This window comes from Hyperolius riggenbachi, chromosome 2 (assembly GCF_040937935.1).
Source record: "Hyperolius riggenbachi isolate aHypRig1 chromosome 2, aHypRig1.pri, whole genome shotgun sequence".
Lineage (NCBI taxonomy): Eukaryota > Metazoa > Chordata > Amphibia > Anura > Hyperoliidae > Hyperolius > Hyperolius riggenbachi.
In genome coordinates this window covers 564,594,560-564,619,040 of record NC_090647.1, presented here as the reverse complement: position 1 = coordinate 564,619,040, position 24,481 = coordinate 564,594,560, and the positions used below count along the sequence as shown (strand labels likewise).

The 24,481-nt window shown below is 47.2% G+C and overlaps 1 protein-coding gene across 1 annotated transcript in view; it reads right to left on the bottom strand.

Moving 5' to 3' along the window:
* FSTL1 (follistatin like 1) overlaps nucleotides 1-24,077 on the bottom strand; it is a 56,166-nt gene extending 32,089 nt beyond the window's left edge. Inside the window, exons 1-2 of the mRNA XM_068270962.1 lie at nucleotides 23,990-24,077; nucleotides 23,856-23,912 (exon numbers count right to left, since the gene is read on the bottom strand). Coding sequence (XP_068127063.1) covers nucleotides 23,856-23,912; nucleotides 23,990-23,992 — 60 coding nt within the window. The 5' untranslated portion in view covers nucleotides 23,993-24,077. The remainder of the gene's footprint in view (nucleotides 1-23,855; nucleotides 23,913-23,989) is intronic.
* Between the last annotated feature and the right edge of the window lie 404 nt (nucleotides 24,078-24,481).

The window sequence follows — 24,481 nt, the reverse complement described above, 5'->3', positions numbered from 1 at the left end:
GCCCTATGAGTGAGTGTGAGCTCCTCTGAGGACAGTCAGTGACATGACTATGTACTCTGTAATGTGCTGCAGGAGATGTCAGTGCTATATAAATACATAATAATAATAATATGGTAGGACATTAGGCTATGACTATGGTAGGATTAGATTGTGAGCTCCTCTGAGGACAGTCAGTGACATGACTATGTACTCTGTAATGTGCTGCAGAAGATGTCAGTGCTATATAAATACATAATAATAATACTGGTACACGTAAATGGCATATACTGGCATAGTGATCTGGCTGGACACCAGCATAGACACAGGCAGGGTGCTATATACTGTATACAGTGGTGTGGAGTTACACTGTACTGGGCTAGCAGAGTGATCTGGCTGCACACTGGCACACAGATTAGCACAGGCATATGAGTTATGCAGGTTACAGTGTCTGACATCTCTGATTACAGGAACTGACCCTGCACAGAACAGGCTGGATTCCTCCAAAGTGCGGATTACCCTCTGTAGCCAAAACATTCCCAGCTGCGGAGGGTGGGTGAAAGGCCCCCCCCCCAAGGCTGAGTCACGGGGCCCCTGCATGTTGGCTGAGGGATGCTGCAACTGTGTTGTACAGCTCTGTCCTTACCCCTCACTGCAGTGCTACACTATACTGTTCTATAATCTGCAATCCAATGCTATACTCTTCTATAAGCATAGCATATATAAGGGACAGTCACGGGGCCCCCAAGGGACAGTCACGGGGCCCCTGCATGTCGGCTGAGGGATACTGCAGCTCTGTCACACAGCTCCATCACTCCTCACTACACTACACTATGCTGGTCTATAATCTGCAAATCAATACTAAACTCTACTATAAGCATAACGTTTATAAGGGAGGAAAGCCCCCCCAAGGTTGAGTCATGGGGCCATGGCATGTCGGCTGAGGGAGGCTGCAGCTCTGTCATACAGCTCCGTCCTCCGGAGCAGTGCTTTTCAGCGCTGCTAGCTTTGGGCGCAGCCAGCGCCGCCATAGACTGTAATAGGAATCAGTCTATAGCGGCGCTCAGTGAGGAAGGTCGGCTCCGTCAGCAGACGGAGCCGAAGTTGTTTAAAAAACACAATAATTCGGCCTCCAGCAATCGCTGGAAGCCGAATTATTTCATTCCCCCACTATCCATGTCGGCCTGGAGGGGGAATAGTAATTAAAACGCCCCGGACTTGTGCAGAAGCAGGACCAGCCATTTAACAGCTGGATCCTGCGCCCAAGTCTACCAGCGCCGTATTCAAATGTACGCCCGTCCTCACCCCTCACTACACTATGCCATTCTATAATCTGCAATCCAATGCTATACTCTTCTATGAGCATAACATACTGTATATAAGGCTGGTGGGGTGGGGGGGAGGGGGTCATGGGGCCCTGGTATGTCGGCTGAGAGATGCTGCAGCTCTGTCAAACAGCTCTATCCTCACCCCTCACTACAGTGCTATACTATAGTACACTATACTATTCCATAATCTGCAATCCAATGTTATACTTTTCTATAAGTATAATATATATATCATAATATATATAAGGGTGGAGGGCCGCCCAAGGGACAGTCACAGGGCCCTGGTATGCCAGCTGAGGGATGCTGCAGCTCTATCACACAGCTCCATCACCCCTCAATACAATGTTGTACAATACTCTGCAATCCATTGCTATACATATATACTGTATATATGGGTGAGGAGGCCCCCAGGGAAGAGTCCCGGGGCCATGTCTGCCAAGTCACGCTGCAGCACTACCACACAGCTCACTTCTCACTGCTGTACAGTGCCTTACTGTGCTATACTATATTATCCTATACTACACATTGTACAATACTCTGCAATCCATTGCTATACATATATACTGTATATATGGGTGAGGAGGCCCCCAGGGAAGAGTCCTGGGGCCATGTCTGCCGAGTCACGCTGCAGCACCACCACACAGATCACTCCTCACTGCTGTACAGTGCTTTATTGTGCTATACTAGATTAACCTATACTACACATTGTACAATACTCTGCAATCCATTGCTATACATATATACTGTATATATGGGTGAGGAGGCCCCCAGGGAAGAGTCCTGGGGCCATGTCTGCCGAGTCACGCTGCAGCACCACCACACAGATCACTCCTCACTGCTGTACAGTGTCTTATTGTGCTATACTATATTGTCCTATACTACACATTGTACAATACTCTGCAATCCATTGCTATACATACAGGGAGTGCAGAATTATTAGGCAAGTTGTATTTTTGAGGAATAATTTTATTATTGAACAACCATGTTCTCAATGAACCCAAAAAACGAATTAATATCAAAGCTGAATATTTTTGAAAGTAGTTTTTAGTTTTAGCTATTTTAGGGGGATATCTGTGTGTGCAGGTGACTATTACTGCGCATAATTATTAGGCAACTTAACAAAAAAACAAATATATACCCATTTCAATTATTTATTTTTACCAGTGAAACCAATATAACATCTCAACATTCACAAATATACATTTCTGACATTCAAAAACAAAACAAAAACAAATCAGTGACCAATATAGCCACCTTTCTTTGCAAGGACACTCAAAAGCCTGCCATCCATGGATTCTGTCAGTGTTTTGATCTGTTCACCATCAGCATTGCGTGCAGCAGCAACCACAGCCTCCCAGACACTGTTCAGAGAGGTGTACTGTTTTCCCTCCTTGTAAATCTCACATTTTATGATGGACCACAGGTTCTCAATGGGGTTCAGATCTGGTGAACAAGGAGGCCATGTCATTAGTATTTCTTCTTTTATACCCTTTCTTGCCAGCCACGATGTGGAGTACTTGGACGCGTGTGATGGAGCATTGTCCTGCATGAAAATCATGTTTTTCTTGAAGGATGCAGACTTCTTCCTGCACCACTGCTTGAAGAAGGTGTCTTCCAGAAACTGTCAGTAGGACTGGGAGTTGAGCTTGACTCCATCCTCAACCCGAAAAGGCCCCACAAGCTCATCTTTGATGATACCAGCCCAAACCAGTACTCCACCTCCACCTTGCTGGCGTCTGAGTCGGACTGGAGCTCTCTGCCCTTTACCAATCCAGCCATGGGCCCATCCATCTGGCCCATCAAGACTCACTCTCATTTCATCAGTCCATAAAACCTTAGAAAAATCAGTCTTAAGATATTTCTTGGCCCAGTCTTGACGTTTCAGCTTGTGTGTCTTGTTCAGTGGTGGTCGTCTTTCAGCCTTTCTTACCTTGGCCATGTCTCCGAGTATTGCACACCTTGTGCTTTTGGGCACTCCAGTGATGTTGCAGCTCTGAAATATGGCCAAACTGGTGGCAAGTGGCATCTTGGCAGCTGCACGCTTGACTTTTCTCAGTTCATGGGCAGTTATTTTGCGCCTTGGTTTTTCCACACGCTTCTTGCGACCCTGTTGACTATTTTGAATGAAACGCTTGATTGTTCGATGATCACGCTTCAGAAGCTTTGCAATTTTAAGAGTGCTGCATCCCTCTACAAGATATCTCACTATTTTTGACTTTTCTGAGCCTGTCAAGTCCTTCTTTTGACCCATTTTGCCAAAGGAAAGGAAGTTGCCTAATAATTATGCACACCTGATATAGGGTGTTGATGTCATTAGACCACACCCCTTCTCATTACAGAGATGCACATCACCTAATATGCTTACTTGGTAGTAGGCTTTCGAGCCTATACAGCTTGGAGTAAGACAACATGCATAAAGAGGATGATGTGGTCAAAATACTCATTTGCCTAATAATTCTGCACTCCCTGTATATACTGTATATATGGGTGAGGAGGCCCCCAGGGAAGAGTCCAGGGGCCATGTCTGCCGAGTCATGCTGCAGCACTACCACACAGCTCACTTCTCACTGCTGTACATTGCCTTACTGTGCTATACTATATTATCCTATACTACACATTGTACAGTACCATTCTCTACTGTACTCTATACTGTACTATACTATATACTGTATATACCATACTTTACCACTCATCACTACACTCGGCTAGTCCTACTATACTCTATACTGTACTTCACCGTGCCATGCTGTACATTACTATATACCATACTATACCACTCAACACTACTGTACAGTGCCTTACTGTGCTATACTGTATTATCTTATTCTACACATTGTACAATACGATATACTGTACTATACTCTATACCGTGCATTACTTTATACTGTACTATACTGCGCTATGCTATAATCTATACTGTACTATGCTGTACTACTATACCATGTACAGTACTATACTCTATACTGTACGCTACTGTACCATACTCTATATTGCAAGATACTGTGATATGCTATACTATACTATATACCATACTTTATCACCCGTCACTACACTCGGCTAGTCATACTATACTCTAGTCTATACTGTACTTCACTGTGCTATGTTGTACATTACTTTATAGCATACTATACCACTACTGTACAGTGTGTTATTGTGCTATACTATATTATCCTATACTACACACTGTACTATATGCTATACTGTAATCTACTATATACCATACTTTACTAGTCCTCACTACACTCTGCTAGTCATACTATATACTGTACTATGCTGTGCTATGCTATGCTGTACTATACTATATACTGTACTATACTGTACTATACCACTCCTCACTACACTCTGCTAGTCATCCCATACTATAGGACATCTGTATTAGGCAGCGCACCTTCTGGGAAATAATGGACGGGCACAGCGCGCCACCTCGCCGCTTCTGATAAATCACTTTTTATATCAAGCGGAAGCAATTAGCGGCAATTACTACAGGTGCTGGGAATGGGAAGGGGAGATCGATGGTGGTTTATGAGGCGGCCAGACACCTCGTCTCCTGACATCTCCTTCACTGACATACAACCACCCCACACACATCAGATCAGTGCTGGGCCTGGGAGCAGCTGTGGGCCCTGCTGCACTGTGATGTATGAGATGTGGTCTTAGTCACAGCAATCACTGACATACAACCACCCCACACACATCAGATCAGCGCTGGGCCTGGGAGCGGCTGTGGGCCCTGCTGCACTGTGATGTATGAGATGTGGTCTCAGTCACAGCAATCACTGACATACAACCACTCCACACACATCAGATCAGCGCTGGGCCTGGGAGCAGCTGTGGGCCCTGCTGCACTGTGATGTATGAGATGTGGTCTAAGCATGGTAAACTGTACGATGCAATGTGATCTGCGGCGCACTACAACACACAGCACTGATGGGAAAGTACTGCATTCTGCATGGGGTGTGATATTGCGTGATAACGTTCACAAAGAGGGTCTGGGTGATCCGGAATACCTGGGATTAAAATGTCTGATAAATGGTAAAAAAAAAGTTTGTAATCCTGACCTGGGTCATATCAGATCTGCAGGGACGATAATGAATTAGTGAAATAGCAGTCATGTGATCACCATTTCCTGGCCACACCCACCAGCTGTGGAAAACATTTTGTCCTGAATTTGGGCTGGTGCACACCAAGAGCGGTTCTGAGCGTTTTTGAAAACGTTTGGGGGTAGAAAACCGCTTGGCTAATGTATTTCAATGGGCTGGTGCGCACCAGAGCGATTCATTTTTCCACAAACGCAAACTCGGGGGCTGCAGCATTTTGGAGATTTCTGAGGCGTTTCTGCCTCAATGTTACAGTATAGGAAAGTGGAATACCGCTCTGATAAACGCCAGATCCGAGCGGTTTCCCAGGCGTTTTTGTTATAGTAGGTGTTCAGTAACAGCTTTACTGTAACAAAATATGAAATCTACTACCTAAAAACGCTCCAAAAAATGCTAAGCATGTGTAGAAAATCTCTTTAAACATGCCTAGAATTGCTCTGAAAAACAGCTTCAAAAACCGCTAGCGTTTGCGGTTCCGCTAGCGGTTTTTGTTGTACACTGGCCCTAAATTAGTGAATTATTATTCTAGTAATGAACTGCATGCATTCATAGGCTGCTGCAACAGCAGGGACACAAATTGCTTCACCTTTCTGCAATCTTCACCATGATCAGATATGACCCAGATGCCAGCTGGAAACTATCAGCAGACATTTAGTAATAACTCCAGACTAGGGATACTGACCACACAGGCCCTTCTCTGCTCTGTGTAAGACCCAGAACATCCAGACTGCTATCCTGAAGACAGACTGACATAAAGGACAACTGAAGTGATAGGGATATGAAGGCTGCCATGTTTATTTCCTTTTAGGCCTCTTTCACACCACGACGTTGCGTTTTAGGGGAAGTTATGGTCGCATAACGTGCCCCTAACACATCGCCTGGTGGTGTTGGAGGAGGACGGTGAGCCCCGTTGTGCGGCTGTTGGTGCGCCTTTTTTGTCTCATACCTTGCGGGGACCACGTGATCGGAACACTCCGCATCACGTGGTCCCGCCAGCCAATCAGCGGCCGCTCCAGGAAGAAAACACAGCACAAGTGATGGGAAGTCCGGCTCTTTTCAATGAATCGATTCAATGAATCCAGCCGAACTTCCCATCACTACTGCAGTGCGGTGAATATTAATTAGCCATGTGGCTAACAATAGCTGACTCTCCCCTCCTCCTCCTCCTCAACCCCCCCCCCCACCCCCCCAAAAAAAACACAATACTGAGCATGTGCAAACAGTCTAACGAAGGCACAGCATGCTGCACTTTTAAATAACGTGCAGCGTTACACTGTAACGCAACGTGGGCACTGTGAACAGCCCATTGATTTTTCATTGCTGTGAGTTGGGCTGCGTTACAGGCTGCTCTAACATGCGCCTGTAACGTCCCACTGTGAAAGCAGCCTTAAGCAATGCTAGTTGCTAGGGATAATCAGATAGTTGCCGGGGACAGAGGGACAGTGTGCATAGTCCATGAGTGCAAGCTGTGCGGTTCCTGGGACAGAGTGCATAGTCTATATGAGTTCAAGCTGTGTGGTTTCTTGGAACAAGTGGGAAAATGTGCATAGTCCATATGAATGCAAGCTGTGTGGTTCCCTGGGACAGATGGACAGTGTACATAGTCTATATGAGTGCAAGCTGTGCAGTTCCCTGGGACAGAGGGACAGTGTGCATAGCCCATATGAGTGCAAGCTGTGCGGTTCCCTGGGACAGAGGGACAGTGTGCATAGTCCATATGAGTGCAAGCTGTGCGGTTCCCTGGGACAGAGGGACAGTGTGCATAGTCCATATGAGTGCAAGCTGTACGGTTCCCTGGGACAGTGTGCATAGTCCATATGAGTGCAAGCTGTGCGGTTCCCTCGGACTGTGTGCATAGTCCATATGAGTGCAAGCTGTGCGGTTCCCTGTAACAGAGGGACAGTGTGCATAGTCCATATGAGTGCAAGCTGTGCGGTTCCCTGGGACAGTGTGCATAGTCTATATGAGTGCAAGCTGTGCGCTTCCATGGGACAGAGGGACAGTGTGCATAGTCCATGTGAGTGCAAGCTGTGCGGTTCCCTGGGACATTGTGCATAGTCTATATGAGTGCAAGCTGTGCGGTTCCCTGGGACAGTGTGTACATACAAAGATGACACAGAGAGGTGACATTACACATGGCTGATGGCAGGATAAACAGGTCTCTGCACAGCTGTGTTTGTGGGGTGGGTGTCCTGTCTCCACACCTGGACTGTCCCGCTTATGTCATCTAATTATATGTTACATAGACCACCAGCTTGCTGTACAGAGACCACCAGCCCTGGGGGCTATGTGTGAACAGGTGTGACAGACACTAGCCCCTCCCCCCTCCGACACACACAGACATATACCGTACTGTATGTACAAACACATACTACACACTCACTCTTTACAAGCACCCATTGTACACACTCAGACATACAGACATATACACACTATGTACACACGGACTTTGTATACACCAGACCAACACACAGAAAGACATACATTTACCTATACACACACTGTACATATTACTGTATACACACAAATCCACACACATACACTCTATGAACACCGGAGCAGGATAATCCACAAAGCAACTTAGGCAGGTGCCTGGGGCATAGTAGGTATCAAGGCTGCCCGACAGTCCGCCTCTTTGTCCTCACTCCCACCTCAGCTTGCTAAAAGGGCCATTAAATAAATATGTAGTTATTCACATTTAAAGTGAACCCGAGGTGTGAGTTATATGGAGGTTGCCATATTTGTTTCCTTTTAAACAATATCAGTCTCCTGGCAGCCCTGCTGGTCTATTTGGCTGCAGTAGTGTCTGAATAACACCAGAAACAAGCATGCAGCTATTCTTGTCAGATCTGACAATGTCGTCAGAAACAGCTGATCTGCTGCATGCTTGTTCAGGGGCTATGGCTAAAAGTATTAAAGGGCAACTGAAGTGAGAGGTATATGGAGGCTGCCATATTGATTTCCTTTTAAGCAATACCAGTTGCTTGGGTATCCTACTGATCCTCTGCCTCTAATGCTTTTAGCCAAAGACCCTGGAACAAGCATGCAGCAGATCAGGTGTTTCTGACAGTATTGCCAGATCTGACAAGATTAGCTGCATGCTTGTTTCTGGTGTTATTCAGACACTACTGCAGCCAAATAGATCAGCAGGCAAATAAATATGGCAGCCTCCATATCTCTCTCACTTCAGTTGTCCTTTAAAGACAGAGGATCGGCAGGACAGCCAGGCAACTGGCATAACTTAAAAGGAAATAAATATGGCAGCCTCCATACAACCCTCACCTTTGGATCACTTTAATAGCAATTATGGATTGGCAATCAAAAATGGAGGAATCTGCTTGGGAGAAACCACTATGGCAGTTTTGCTGTAGGAATTCAGGTGCTGCTAACAGAGGTATTATCTTGCCTAGGGCCCCCACCTAGTCATACACAGGAGCTGTCCTCACAGCGGGCCGCAGCCTGTGCCCGGGGTCATTATGAGAAGTGAGGATGTTGCGGCCATAATTGCACGATGTCGTTAGGCAGTGATTAGCCCGTCTTCTGTCATGTTCTGTAGATTTATCACCATTAATGCCATTTCCTGGTCATAATCACAGTTTAATTTAACCTTCGCTTATTGAGGTATTAACACCAATTTCTTTCATTTAAAAGAACACATTTTTTAAACATCTCTGACATTTTCGATTCAACACTATAAAAAATATTATTGTTAATGAATTTCTTCCGATGCGTACGTCTGAATATTAATCCTGAGCAGAGGATGAATGGAGCAGAAATTAAATGATTTCATATGTTGGCTCTGATTTTGTGTCACTGCAAAGACCAGCGAGTGTCAACACACGTGCCAATCTCCGGTTACGGCACACGCATGTGCAAAACGAAGGGCCCGTGCACACCTTAAAACCGCGGCGCTATGCATATCCGCAAACGCTAGGGGTTTTTGAAGAGGTTTTTCATAACGATTCTAGGCATGTTTAGAGATTTTCTAAACATGCCTAGCTGTTTTTGGACCTTTTTTTATATTTTGTTACAGTAGAGATGTTACTGAACAGCTTCTGTAACAAGAACGCCTGGAAAACCGCTCTGATCTAGCGTTTTCCAGAGGGGTTTTCCACTTTCCTATACTTTACATTGAGGCAGAAATCAGCAAAAATTCTGCAGGACCTGAGTTTGCGGAAAAAAATGAATCTCTCTGGTGTGCAACATCCCACTTTCATTAGTCAAGCGGTTTTCCCCCCGCAACTTCAACCGCTCTTGGTGAGCACCAGCCATTAGTCTGGGTACATACGCTGGATGGGCAGTCGCTAAGGAGCGTCTCGCCCTAAAATCTAGTGTGTATACAGCACCCCTCCCCCGACATTGCCCGAACCCTCGGTACCCTTTCACACTGGGGCAGTGCGATGCGTCAAATTGCCGCAATGCTACCGCAGTCTAATGCAACCCTTCATACTGCAACAGGATCTGGATAGGATGGCTATATGGGCACATACATGGCAGATGAAATTCAATGTTGACAAATGTAAAGTCATGCATTTTGGTCGTACCAATGGTCTAACACCATACAAAATAAATGGGATACAGTTGGGGACATCAAACTTGGAGAAGGACTTAGGAGTACTCATCGACAACAAGTTAAATAATCGTACTCAATGCCAAGCCGCTGCAGCTAAAGCTAACAAAATTTTGGGATGCATTAAAAGGGAAATAAAAACTCGAGATGCTAGCATAATATTGCCCCTGTTTAACTCTCTAGTAAGGCCACATCTGGAATATGGAATTCAGTTCTGGGCACCACATTACAAAAAAGATATTGCAGTTTTAGAGCAGGTGCAGAGACGAGCAACAAAATTGATACGTGGGATGGAAGGTCTCACTTACCAAGAAAGGTTAGATAAACTGGGTTTATTTAGTCTAGAGAAAAGACGCCTTAGAGGAGATCTAATTAACATGTATAAATACATCAGAGGGCAATATAATAGCTTGGCGGATGAGCTTTTTGTCCCTAGGCCTTCTCAAAGGACTAGAGGACATGATCTGCGCATGGAGGAAAAACGTTTTAGCCATTTATTTAGGAAAGGGTTCTTTACAGTAAGAGTGATTAAGATGTGGAATGCATTGCCACAGGAAGTCGTTATGGCAAACTCTATACCTGCATTTAAAGGGGGCTTAGATGCTTTCCTTGCGTTGAATGACATCCATGGCTACAATTACTAGGTAATGCCAATGATGTTGATCCAGGGATTTTATCTGATTGCCATCTGGAGTCGGGAAGGAATTTTTACCTTGTAAGGGTTTTTTCGCCTTCCTCTGGATCAACAGGGATATGTGAGGGAGCAGGCTGGAGTTGTACTTTGTACTGGTTGAACTCGATGGACGTATGTCTTTTTTCAACCAAAGTAACTATGTAACTATGTAACTATACTTCCCACCTTGCGGTACGCTGCGCTGAAGTGCCTAACGCTAGCGCAGAACTACATTACTGTGCGGGATCCGCAGAGACCTGTGTCAGCCTGGAGGTTTTTTTTAAAGAGTTGACATTGCGGCGCACATGCGCAGAAGCATATTTTTACAATACGCTTCCATGCAGTTCCACATACCCCGAAGCAGGAAATGACCGCAAGCGCGTGACACTTCCTGCTTGGCTGAATGCCATACAGGGAACACTGCGTACTAACACAGTGTTCCCTGAATGCCAGTTTCTGGCGGTGTGATGCGGTTCGACGCGCCCGCCACACTGCAACGCTGCCGCCACTGTGTAGTGTGAAACCGGCCTCATAGATATTGTACAGTTCTATGAGGACGGGAGCTGGTACACAGGCAGGCAATCCATGCGTTTAGGTGAGATCATGCTCTGGCGTGCTGCGTTTATGTCATGAAGGGCGAGGAAAACAGATGTATGAAACAAATACGGGAAGCTGTCCATACACTGCTAGAGGAATGTCACCCTCCCCTTCCCATGGTTTGCGCAATACAAGGGGGAACAGAGAGATTACACTAACGCAAAACACATGTCCAGTAACAGGCATGGGATACAAGGGAACAGGCAAGACATAAAACTTGAAGAAGGCTAGCATTAGATGCTGGCTGAAAACTTACTGGCCCCACTGGATTGTGTACCAGTAACAATGTGCTCTCACAATTACAAAAGTCACTTTGCAAGTAAAAAGAAAAACGAGGCACTGGACGTTGCAAATTACAACCTTTGCAACCTTTAATCTCCATGCAGTGGGGTGAAGGAGGCCTGACAGCCGTTTCACTTTAACAAAAGCTTCCTCAGAGGCCAATAAAGTGAAGCAAAACGGCTGTCAGGCCTCCTTCACCCCACTGCATACCCCGATGCCTGTGCACTGAGATTAAAGGTACTTCATTTGCAACTTACAGGGCCTCGTTTTTCTTTTGACTTGCAAAGGAACAGGCAAGACAACTGCAATCAGAGCTCAGCCTGGCCACAGGAGCTTACACTCTACAGGACAGCCTGGCCACAGGAGCTCACAATCTACAGGACAGCCTGGACACAGGAGCTCACACTCTACAGGACAGCCTGGACACAGGAGCTCACACTCTACAGGACAGCCTGGACACAGGAGCTCACACTCTACAGGACAGCCTGGACACAGGAGCTCACACTCTACAGGACAGCCTGGACACAGGAGCTCACACTCTACAGGACAGCCTGGACACAGGAGCTCACACTCTACAGGACAGCCTGGACACAGGAGCTCACACTCTACAGGACAGCCTGGCCACAGGAGCTCACACTCTACAGGACAGCCTGGCCACAGGAGCTCACACTCTACAGGACAGCCTGGCCACAGGAGCTCACACTCTACAGGACAGCCTGGACACAGGAGCTCACACTCTACAGGACAGCCTGGACACAGGAGCTCACACTCTACAGGACAGCCTGGACACAGGAGCTCACACTCTACAGGACAGCCTGGACACAGGAGCTCACACTCTACAGGACAGCCTGGCCACAGGAGCTCACACTCTACAGGACAGCCTGGCCACAGGAGCTCACACTCTACAGGACAGCCTGGCCACAGGAGCTCACACTCTACAGGACAGCCTGGCCACAGGAGCTCACACTCTACAGGACAGCCTGGCCACAGGAGCTCACACTCTACAGGACAGCCTGGACACAGGAGCTCACACTCTACAGGACAGCCTGGCCACAGGAGCTCACACTCTACAGGACAGCCTGGACACAGGAGCTCACACTCTACAGGACAGCCTGGACACAGGAGCTCACACTCTACAGGACAGCCTGGCCACAGGAGCTCACACTCTACAGGACAGCCTGGCCACAGGAGCTCACACTCTACAGGACAGCCTGGCCACAGGAGCTCACACTCTACAGGACAGCCTGGCCACAGGAGCTCACACTCTACAGGACAGCCTGGCCACAGGAGCTCACACTCTACAGGACAGCCTGGCCACAGGAGCTCACACTCTACAGGACAGCCTGGCCAAAGGAGCTCACACTCTACAGGACAGCCTGGACACAGGAGCTCACACTCTACAGGACAGCCTGGACACAGGAGCTCACACTCTACAGGACAGCCTGGACACAGGAGCTCACACTCTACAGGACACCAGGCAAGACAACTGCATGAGGATATGGACCAGTCCAAAACCTGTCAGATGTCTGTCAGATTTGTAATGCCCATTGTAAGCAACAGCAACATTGGAAAAAAGTACTGTGTTTTTTGGACTATAAGACTCACTTTTTCTTCCCCAGAAGTGGGGGAAAGAAGTCACTGCGTCTTATAGTCCAAATGCAGGGAGTCCTGACTTAGGAATGCCTACCGATACGAACCTCCAACCCACCGCAATGTCGGGGAATTCCTATACTGTGCCCATGCAGAGGGGGACACAAAGGGGCATAAAGGACAAAAGGGGACAGTAGCAGACACAGGGAGACACAAGAGGAATAAGGGGGCATGAGGTATAAGATGCCCCTTCACCATGGATGCACCAGGTTTAGTATACATATTTTTTCCCTGGATTTAGTCTCTAAACCTGGGTGCGTCTTATGGTCAGGAGCGTCTTATAGTCCGAAAAATACGGGTAACTTAAATTGCATTTTACTCTGGGAGAAATCTAAGTATGTGTGCACAGTTATTTTACATTTTTCACAATAGTGGTATCTATGTTCAGCCCCTCCCCCAATATGCATATTGTGGAAAGAAGTGATTGTATGAGACTGCCATATATATGCAGACACGTTCCTCCTACAACCAAAGAGCGTTAAAACGAATGTAGGCAGCACGCAGGCAAATGCAGCCGAACAAGCAACACCCAAAACTCAATGAGGCAAATTCTAATACTAATCACTGGGGATAAATCTGCTTCCCAATGAAATACAGCTTGCTTCCTCTCCTCTCTGGGTTCAGCAGGCCAATCAGGAGTGCCCATTTGACACCCAGAGTAGGAAGAACTATAGATGCCAGACTACATGTCCCAGCATTACAGCAGAAAACAGGTCTACATGAGGAGGCGGGACTTGTAGCTCACAGGAAGTAGTTGGTGAGGAATTGTAATCTCTTAACAGGAAGTAACAGGCAGGGGCGGTCCTAAGCCTACATTGAGAGGGGCACAGCTGCAGGCAAGCACAGCTACACAAAGCATTCTTCAATTTGTAAAGTTCAGTTCCAAACATACGTATAATTTACAATAACTGACATAATTGCCTTGTTAGTTGCTGCGTTATATTGGGCTGTATTTCTCCACCCTCCAGTTGTGGATTCGCTGGGGAGATCCCAGATGAACAATGTATAGAATTCCTCCGCACACTGCCAGAATGTTACTCCACATCTGGGCGATGTAGTGACCGCACCCTCCGCAGATCCCACCAGCTGTGCAGGACACCGGCCAGTGACTGAGTCACCGGGAGCAAGCAAGGCCTCACCCCAATTACAAGATGGGGTACCACGCCCTGCAAAACAGCACCGGACGGCCACCATCGCCGTAAACATCTCATGTATGCCTCATGCAAGGAGAGGGACACGGAGTCTTCCACTGTCCCCAAGAGCTTGCACACTACTTCCACACAGGCAGATGGGTTTATACAGTATGTGTTAGGAACACACAGAATATAACCTGATGAAGGGGACTGGATCCACGAAAGCTGCACTATGAAAGTATCAGTTGGCCATTTAAAGCCACCATTTTTACAATACCTGTTTTTTTTTATTCTCCCTACATAACAACTTTCAGAAAGTTCCAAATTCCTCTCAACTTAGCAGGGCGATTCCAAACTTTTATATTTATCTTATTATACTGTATCGTGATATATATATCAGTGATTCCAGTGAAAATTCCCATTATATGATGTAACATGGGTTAAAGTGGTGATATAACAGATAATTTCACACGCAGCGCTGCAGAACATGTCAGCACCATATACATTTATAATAATAGTAATAATATACTTGCACTGCCGGACGCTCGTATTGTACTAAGCATGAACTGGCCCTGGGCAAGATAGCAGTTTTTTCCCCCCACTGATGGTCACCTGGCTTTTTTAGTAAGATTTGGTGGGGTTCGCATCCACCAGGCCCCTAAATTCTCTCCAGGCCCTGGGTAACTGCCTAGGTTTGCCTGGTGGAGGATCCGGCTCTGATTACTTTCCCTACAGAACTAAAAACTACTAGACAACTAAAACGTCTAGACACAAATTCCTTGTAAGTGCAAACTTACTTGGCCAAATAAATTGATTCTGATTCTGATAAGGTTATGAAATAAAAAATAATGATAATAATTAGGTTTATCCCTCCAGCATTGGCAAAACTCACTACAACAATGATCAGAAGAGGAGATCTTACTCTGTACAGCGCCACAGAAGAGGACGGCGCTATATAAATCAGTAATAATCAGAGAAGTATGATGCGGCAGTTCTGTGTGGCCGGAAACATGATCTATGTCAGCAGCGGCTGGAAGAGGTAATTGGAGAGAGTGTGACATATTTCTCCCCCACTCAGGCCCAGCTGTGTCCACAACAAGCTAAAGAATGGGGGCAGGGGGGGTCCGCAGGCGGGCAGAGCAGGGGGTCCGCAGGAAGAGGTGGAGGTCCACAGGCGGGCAGAGGAAGGAGTCAGTATACTGTGCTGCTAGGTGTGTGCTATGCAGACATGTGTGTAGAAGCTCCTCCACAGCAGCCCCCCCCCCCCCCCCCCCCCCCCCCCCCCCCCGTGACATTACACACAGCACAAATTCTGCTTCCTCCCCAGCCAAATATGGCAAAAAAAAAAATCACATGGACCCTTAGATTGGCCGCAGTGGCCCGGCTGTCCGGCTCTGAATAAAGCTCACAGGATGCAGGGCCCTCTACTTCAAGCAAAAACAAAAAAATTGTTTTCATTCAAAAATATTTAGTTGCACCACTCTGACACATACAAAGATAAATAAACACTCCTTCATGCCTATGAGCATTTCAGTGCCTGCTTTTCACCCTCCTCTTTTCATAACTAGGGTTATACAGGTGGCAGCCATTAGCAATTCCTCCTTTGCCGGACTCCTCCTACTCCACCAGACTGCCGGATTCTGTCCCGGCAATATGAAAGGAAGGGAGGGGTTCCTCCAATAAATGTAAAATATTTTATATTCGTCATCATGCAGCTGAAAAAATGCTGCTATTTATTATTATAATTTAGAAAATAGATTTTATTTCTGAAATCTTGTATTTTTAATGTGGGTCCACTTTAAGGACAACTTACTTCTGGTGATTTCTCTGCTCAGAAAGTGGCAATTAGTTATTTTTAGTTAAGGAGAGATAACTACAGAAGTTTTGTGAACCAAACATTTTTTTTACAAATCTTCATAGTAAGACAGCCCTCTTCATGCAGCGTACCGCCCCCCCCCCCAAGCTGTGCCCCCCCCCCCCCCCATTGAGTCTACATTCTGATGATGGAGTGGTTAATAAAGTGCTAGCCTGAGGGGATCTCAGCGCAGTCAGTCCCTCCTATAAGTGTAATTCCCCTATATGACATCATCCGCCACTTCCTAAGGGGAGGGGGATGACTGGCCTGCTTCCATTTACCAGGTGTGGAACGTCTGCCAGGAAAGGGTTACTGTCCTCTGTGTAGATTGTGAATGTATAAATGCAGCATATCACATTCCTGCCAGTAGGAGAGCCTGGGCTATACATTATTCATCATATAGAGATGTATAGAATGCTGCATAGGCCTGAGCGGAAGTACTGCAGCCACTATCAAGGGCCAAAACTTCCCGCTTCTCAGCTCACAAAGAGGACCGGTCTACACATAACACCACTGTCCAGGACGACTACAAAACACCACCCTCCAGGTCTACACATAACACCAATGTCCAGGTCTACACATATCATAACCGTACAGGACATCTACACATAATACCACCAACCAGGTCTAAACATGTCCCCACTGTCCAGGCCTACACATAACACCACCGTCCAGGCCTACACATATCATAACCGTACAGGACATCTACACATATCACCACCGTCCAGGCCTACACATAACACCACCATCCAGGCCTACACATAACACCACCATCCTGGCCTACACATAACCCCACCATCCAGATCTACACATAACACCACCCTCCATGTCTACACATGACATCACCGTCCAGGCCTACACATAACACCACTGTCCAGGTCTACACATATCATAACCGTACAGGACATCTACACATATCACCACCAACCAGGTCTACGCATATCACCACCGTCCAGGTCTACACATAACACCACTGTCCAGGCCTACACATAACACCACCATCCTGGCCTACACATAACCCCACCGTCCAGGTCTACACATAACACCACCCTCCATGTCTACACATGACACCACCGTCCAGGCCTACACATATCACCACCGTACAGGACGTCTACACATAACCTCACCATCCAGGACGTCTACACATAACATCACCGTCCAGGCCTACACATAACATCACCATCCAGGCCTACACATAACATCACCATCCAGGCCTACACATATCACCACCGTTTAGGTCTAAACATAACACCATCCTCCAAGTCCACACATACTGTAACACCACCGTCCAGGTCTACACATAACACCATCCTCCAAGTCTACACATACTGTAACACCACCGTCCAGGTCTACACATAACACCATCCTCCAAGTCTACACATACTATAACACCACCGTCCAGGTCTACACATACTGTAACACCACCGTCCAGGTCTACACATAACACCATCCTCCAAGTCTACACATACTGTAACACCACCATCCAGGTCTACACATACTGTAACACCACCGTCCAGGTCTACACATAACACCATCCTCCAAGTCCACACATACTGTAACACCACCGTCCAGGTCTACACATACTGTAACACCACCGTCCAGGTCTACACATAACACCATCCTCCAAGTCTACACATACTGTAACACCACCGTCCAGGTCTACACATAACACCACCCTCCAAGTCTACACATATCAAAACAGACAAAACTGAAGTCCTTCTGATTGGAGGGCTGAGCATGATAACAAAACAACTTAACTTGCAGTCTTCACCACTGGGAATAGGAGGCACGGATCTACGCAGCTCTGATCATGTGCGTAGCCTGGGAGTTCTAATTGATGGGGATTTAAACTTCAGAACTCAAATCTCTGCTGTGGTGAAATCCTCCTATTTTCACCTGAAGAACATTGCAAAAATCAAGCACCTCATCCCCCCAGAAGATCTGCCAACCTTAGTCCATGCCTTCATCACATCCCGACTGGACTACTGTAATGCTCTCTACACTGGCCTTAAAAAAAAAGGACTTGTACCGCCTACAGCTGATACAGAACACTGCTGCCAGACTGCTAACCAACCAACCCCGTCACTGCCACATAACGCCAGTCCTGCACTCCCTTCACTGGCTACCTATAGAATGGAGGGTCCTATTCAAGATCGGCCTACTGACATTTAAATCCCTGAATAATATAGGCCCTGGATACATGAAAGATATGTTGCAGCGGCGTAGCAATCCCCGCATTCTCAGATCCACAGGTTCTAATAATCTAGTCATACCCAGAGTCCACTTGGAAACTTTTGGTCCCAGAGCCTTCTGTCATGCTGCCCCTACGTTTTGGAACTCCTTACCTCAACAGATCAGGACAGCTCCATCCCTGGACGTGTTTAAATCCAGACTGAAAACCCACCTGTTCAGTTTGGTATTTGCAGAAATATCTATATATATAATTCAGTAAGTGCCTCAACCGTCCAGCAAGAAGAAGAAGTACTTTGCATGAGAAAATGTATGCGTGCTCAAAGACCAAGTTTGAGGCCTCCTTTCCACGGACTGTTGAGCTGTGTGCTCAGCAAGCAGTTACCAGGCACAGGTAAGAAGTTATCAGGCAGCAACAAGCAGTTATCAGGCAGCAACAAGCAGTTACTAGGCAGCAGTGAGCAGTTACCAGGCAGCAGTGAGCAGTTACTAGGCAGCAGTGAGCAGTTACTAGGCAGCAGTGAGCAGTTACTAGGCAGCAGTGAGCAGTTGAGAGGCATTTCACTGCCTATTAACAGTCTGTGGAAAGGAGGCCTAACCCTAGCAAGTCTGGGTTTGCAAATCTGGCCTAATTGGCCATTCATAATTGAATAAGGGCCTCAACCTTCCAGCAAGAAGAAGAAGTACTTTGCATGAGAAAATGTATGCGTGCTCAAAGACCAAGTTTGAGGCCTCCTTTCCACGGACTGTTGAGCTGTGTGCTCAGCAAGCAGTTACCAGGCACAGGTAAGAAGTTATCAGGCAGCAACAAGCAGTTATCAGGCAGCAACAAGCAGTTACCAGGCAGCAGTGAGCAGTTGAGAGAGTTTGAGAGGCATTTCACTGCCTATCAACAGTCTGTGGAAAGGAGGCTTAACCCTAGCAAGTCTGGCTTTGCAAATCTGGCCTAATTGACTATTCATGAGGCAATGCTCATGCAAATATGCATTTGCTTTCGCATGTCAACTATGCAGGGTCAAAAAACCAATACTGCAAAGCGGTCGTGGAGCAGTGCTTTTCAGCACTGCTAGATTTGGGCGCAGCGAGTGCCGCCATAGACTGTAATGGGAATCAGTCTATAGCGGCGCTCAGTGAGTAACGTCGGTGCCGTCAGAAGACGGAGCCGAAGTTGCTTAAAAAACACAATAATTCGACCTCCAGCAATCGCTGGAAGCCGAATTATATCATTCCCCCACTATCCATGGCGGCCTGGAGGGGGAATAGTAATTATATAATAGAGTAAGTGCCTCAACCTTCAAACAAGAAGAAGAAGTAGCGCCCTGCCCCCAGGGCTGGTCCAAGCAAGAAGAAGGGGCTGGTCCAAGCAAGAAGTAGTGTCATATTAAACCAAGGGCAAAGAGGGATAATTTGCATATTCAGTAGCAGTGCATTGTGGGTAACCACAAATGTTCACTTATAGCTGAATTATTGCAGATTTGCTTCTGTTTTAAGAAGGAAAATTACACCAAGCTTTGCTTTTTTTTAGTAGGAGGGCTTTTTGGTCTCTTTTATTATCCTATACATTCTTAGTAGTTTGGGTCACCCTGAGCTGCTTGGTTACTCTGTTGTACTGGTCCAAGCCCTATCTCATACAGCCGTATCAATCCCTGCCATGTACTGATGAGGACCAAAAGTCTGAAACAGGGTGTCTACATGTGGGTTTGATATGACTGTGTAAAACTTAAAGCTATAGGCTTGCTTGACTTATCAAGGGTGAAAAGGAATTATTTGCATATTTAGTAGCAGTGCATTGTGGGTAACCACAAATGTTCACTTATAGCTGAATTATTGCACATTTCCTTCTGTTTTAGGAAGGCAAATTACATCAAGCTTTGCTTTTTTTAGTAGGAGGTCTTTTTGGTCCCTTTTATCCCCCTATACATTCCGAGTGGTTTGGGTCACCCTGAGCTGCTTGGTTACTCTGTTGTACTGGTCCAAGCCCTATCTCATACAGCTGTATCAATCCCTGCCATGTACTGATGAGGACCAAAAGTCTGAAACAGGCTGTCTACATGTGGGTTTGATATGACTGTGTAAAATTTAAAGCTATATGCTTGCTATACACCAGCGGCTCTGGATGCTTGCTTGGCTTACCAAGGGGGAAAAGGGGTAATTTGCATATTTAGTAGCAGTGCATTGTGGGTAACCACAAATGTTCACTTAAAGCTGAATTATTGCAGATTTCCTTCTGTTTTAAAAAGGCAAATTACACCAATACAGTGTGCGGCATTGCAGGAAGTGACGACAGTGGAACGCACGATGGAACACGGAAGAGGTGAGTCATCCCCGCCCGCTGCCTCTTACTAATAGTGGTGGCTGCTACTGTGCTTAAGCAGGAGGGGAAGTGCACATGGGGGACCCAGGTGAGGGGGGGTTCCTGCTGAGCTTAGGCTGGAGGCAGAGCACACATGGGGGACCCAGTTGAGGGGGGGGTCCAACCCCCCTCCCTGCCGCTGTGCCCAATACCCCCTTCCTGCCCTCTACCCTCTTATGCGGCGTATGGTACGCCGCGGGTCGGCTAGTAACTTTTATTGTGTGAATACTTCATCCTACTACCAATTACTGAATCTGAGAGAGCCTAAGCGCTTTGAGTCCTATAGGAGAAAAGCGCTATAGAAATGTTATTGTATTGTATTGTATTGTATTGTATATCACCACTGTCCAGGTCTACACATAACACCACCATCCAGGCCTACACATAACACCACCTTCCAGGTCTACACATATTGTAACACCACCATCCAGGTCTACACATAAGACCACCCTCCAGGTCTACACATAACACCACTGTCCAGGTCTACACATAACACCACTGTCCAGGATGTCTATACATATTACCACCAACCACGTCTAAACATGTCAACACTGTCCATTACAATCAGCACTGTATGGAGATGTATGATATATACGGTACACTGACATTACAATCAGCACTGTATGGTGATGAATGGTGTATACAGTACACTGACATTACAATCAGCACTGTATGGAGATGTATGTTATATATACAGTACACTGACATTACAATCAGCACTGTATGCAGATGTATGGTATATATACGGTACACTGACATTACAATCAGCACTGTATGGAGAGGTATGGTATATATATACAGTACACTGACATTACAATCAGCACTGTATGGAGAGGTATGGTATATACAGTACACTGACATTACAATCAGCACTGTATGGAGATGTATGGTATATACGGTACACTGACATTACAATCAGCACTGTATGGAGATGTATGGTATATACGGTACACTGACATTACAATCAGCACTGTAAGGGGATGTATGGTATATACGGTACACTGACATTACAATCAGCACTGTATGGAGATGTATGGTTTATACGGTACACTGACATTACAATCAGCACTGTATGGAGATGTACGGTATATACGGTACACTGACATTACAATCAGCACTGTATGGAGATGTACGGTATATACGGTACACTGACATTACAATCAGCACTGTATGGAGATGTATGGTATATACAGTACACTGACATTACAATCAGCACTGTATGGAGAGGTATGGTATATACAGTACACTGACATTACAATCAGCACTGTATGGAGATGCACGGTATATACGGTACACTGACATTACAATCAGCACTGTATGGAGATGTATGGTATATATACGGTACACTGACATTACAATCAGCACTGTATGGGGATGTATGGTATATACGGTACACTGACATTACAATCAGCACTGTATGGAGAGGTATGGTATATACAGTACACTGACATTACAATCAGCACTGTATGGTGATGTATGGTATATACGGTACACTGACATTACAATCAGCACTGTATGGGGATGTATGGTATATACGGTACACTGACATTACAATCAGCACTGTATGGAGATGTATGGTATATACGGTACACTGACATTACAATCAGCACTGTATGGAGATGTATGGTATATACAGTACACTGACATTACAATCAGCACTGTATGGGGATGTATGGTATATACGGTACACTGACATTACAATCAGCGCTGTATGGGAATGAATACATACAGATATCATATGATGTAAAGACATTATATACAGCACTGTATGGATCCTATAGGCAGGTGAAACAGCAAAGTGATTTATACACACAGCAGTATAGAGTTTGAGGGTCCCACAGACAGTACATTGCACAAGTCACTCTTCATAGAGTGCATTAATAGACAGATAGCAGTGGGGTGATGGGCAGACAGTAGAGGGATGATGGGCAGACAGGAGAGGGGTGATGGGCAGACAGAAGAGGGGTGATGGGCAGGCAGTAGTGGGGTGATGGGCAGACAGGAGAGGGGTGATGGGCAGACAGAAGTGGGGTGATGGGCAGGCAGGAGTGGGGTGATGGGCAGGCAGGAGTGGGGTGATGGGCAGACAGAAGTGGGGTGATGGGCAGACAGAAGAGGGGTGATGGGCAGACTAGTGGTGGTGGTGGGGTGATGGGCAGACAGAAGTGGGGAGAGGGGTGATGGGCAGACTAGTGGCGGGGTGATGGGCAGACAGAAGTGGGGAGAGGGGTGATGGGCAGACAGAAGTGGGGTGATGGGCAGACAGAAGAGGGGAGAGGGGTGATGGGCAGACAGAAGTGGGGTGATGGGCAGACAGAAGAGGGGAGAGGGGTGATGGGCAGACTAGTGGCGGGGTGATGGGCAGACTAGTGGCGGGGTGATGGGCAGACAGAAGAGGGGTGATGGGCAGACAGGAGAGGGGTGATGGGCAGACAGAAGAGGGGTGATGGGCAGACAGAAGTGGGGTGATGGGCAGACAGAAGAGGGGAGAGGGGTGATGGGCAGGCAGTAGAGGGGTGATGGGCAGACAGAAGTGGGGTGATGGGCAGACAGGAGAGGGGTGATGGGCAGACAGTAGAGGGGTGATGGGCAGACAGGAGAGGGGTGATGGGCAGACAGAAGTGGGGTGATGGGCAGACAGGAGAGGGGTGATGGGCAGACAGAAGTGGGGTGATGGGCAGACAGAAGAGGGGAGAGGGGTGATGGGCAGGCAGTAGAGGGGTGATGGGCAGACAGAAGTGGGGTGATGGGCAGACAGAAGAGGGGTGATGGGCAGACAGGAGAGGGGTGATGGGCAGACAGAAGAGGGGTGATGGGCAGACAGAAGTGGGGTGATGGGCAGACAGAAGAGGGGAGAGGGGTGATGGGCAGGCAGTAGAGGGGTGATGGGCAGACAGAAGTGGGGTGATGGGCAGACAGTAGAGGGGTGATGGGCAGACAGGAGAGGGGTGATGGGCAGACAGGAGAGGGGTGATGGGCAGACAGAAGAGGGGAGAGGGGTGATGGGCAGACAGAAGTGGGGTGATGGGCAGACAGAAGAGGGGTGATGGGCAGACTAGTGGCGGGGTGATGGGCAGGCAGTAGTAGGGGGTTGCGGCACAATTAGGGTGTAATAGCAGTAACGGTGACCCGGATCGGGTGTTGTACGTACCAGAGCCCGGCAGACGGCGGCGGCCAGCAGCAGCAGGAGGGGGGCGCTCCGTACGATCTGGGGGGACACACAGCACATTAGTGGGGTACAGGATGGAGGAGGGGGTGCAGGACGGGGGTCTCTGCGTCTCTTACCATGCTGGATGAGATGCGAGAAGTCCAGAGAGAAGAATGATTGTCCGGGGAAGACTGCTGAGCCTGTATCCTAAATCAGTGTCCCCGCCCCCTGACCCTGGCCCCTCCCCCCGAGTACCACCCAGAGCTGCGTGCCCGCCTCCTACATCCCACCCATTCCTGCACATCATCATCATAGCCCTGCGTGCATACTATACATCCCTATATCCCTTATACGCTATACCATAGCCCTGCACTACATCCCTCCTGCCAGGGGCGTAGCAATAGGGGGTGCAGCGGTAGCGACCGCATCGGGGCCCTTGGGCCAGAGGGGCCCCGAAGGGCCCACCCTCAACTACAGTATTAGCTCTCTATTGGTCCTGTGATCATAATAATCACTTCTATAGATACTTTGAATAGTAGTAATCATTAATAAACTGATCCCCATCCCCTTCTTGCACCTCTGAAACTGTGGTTGCCATTGGCAGGTTTTGGTGCGCCGTATCAATTGTT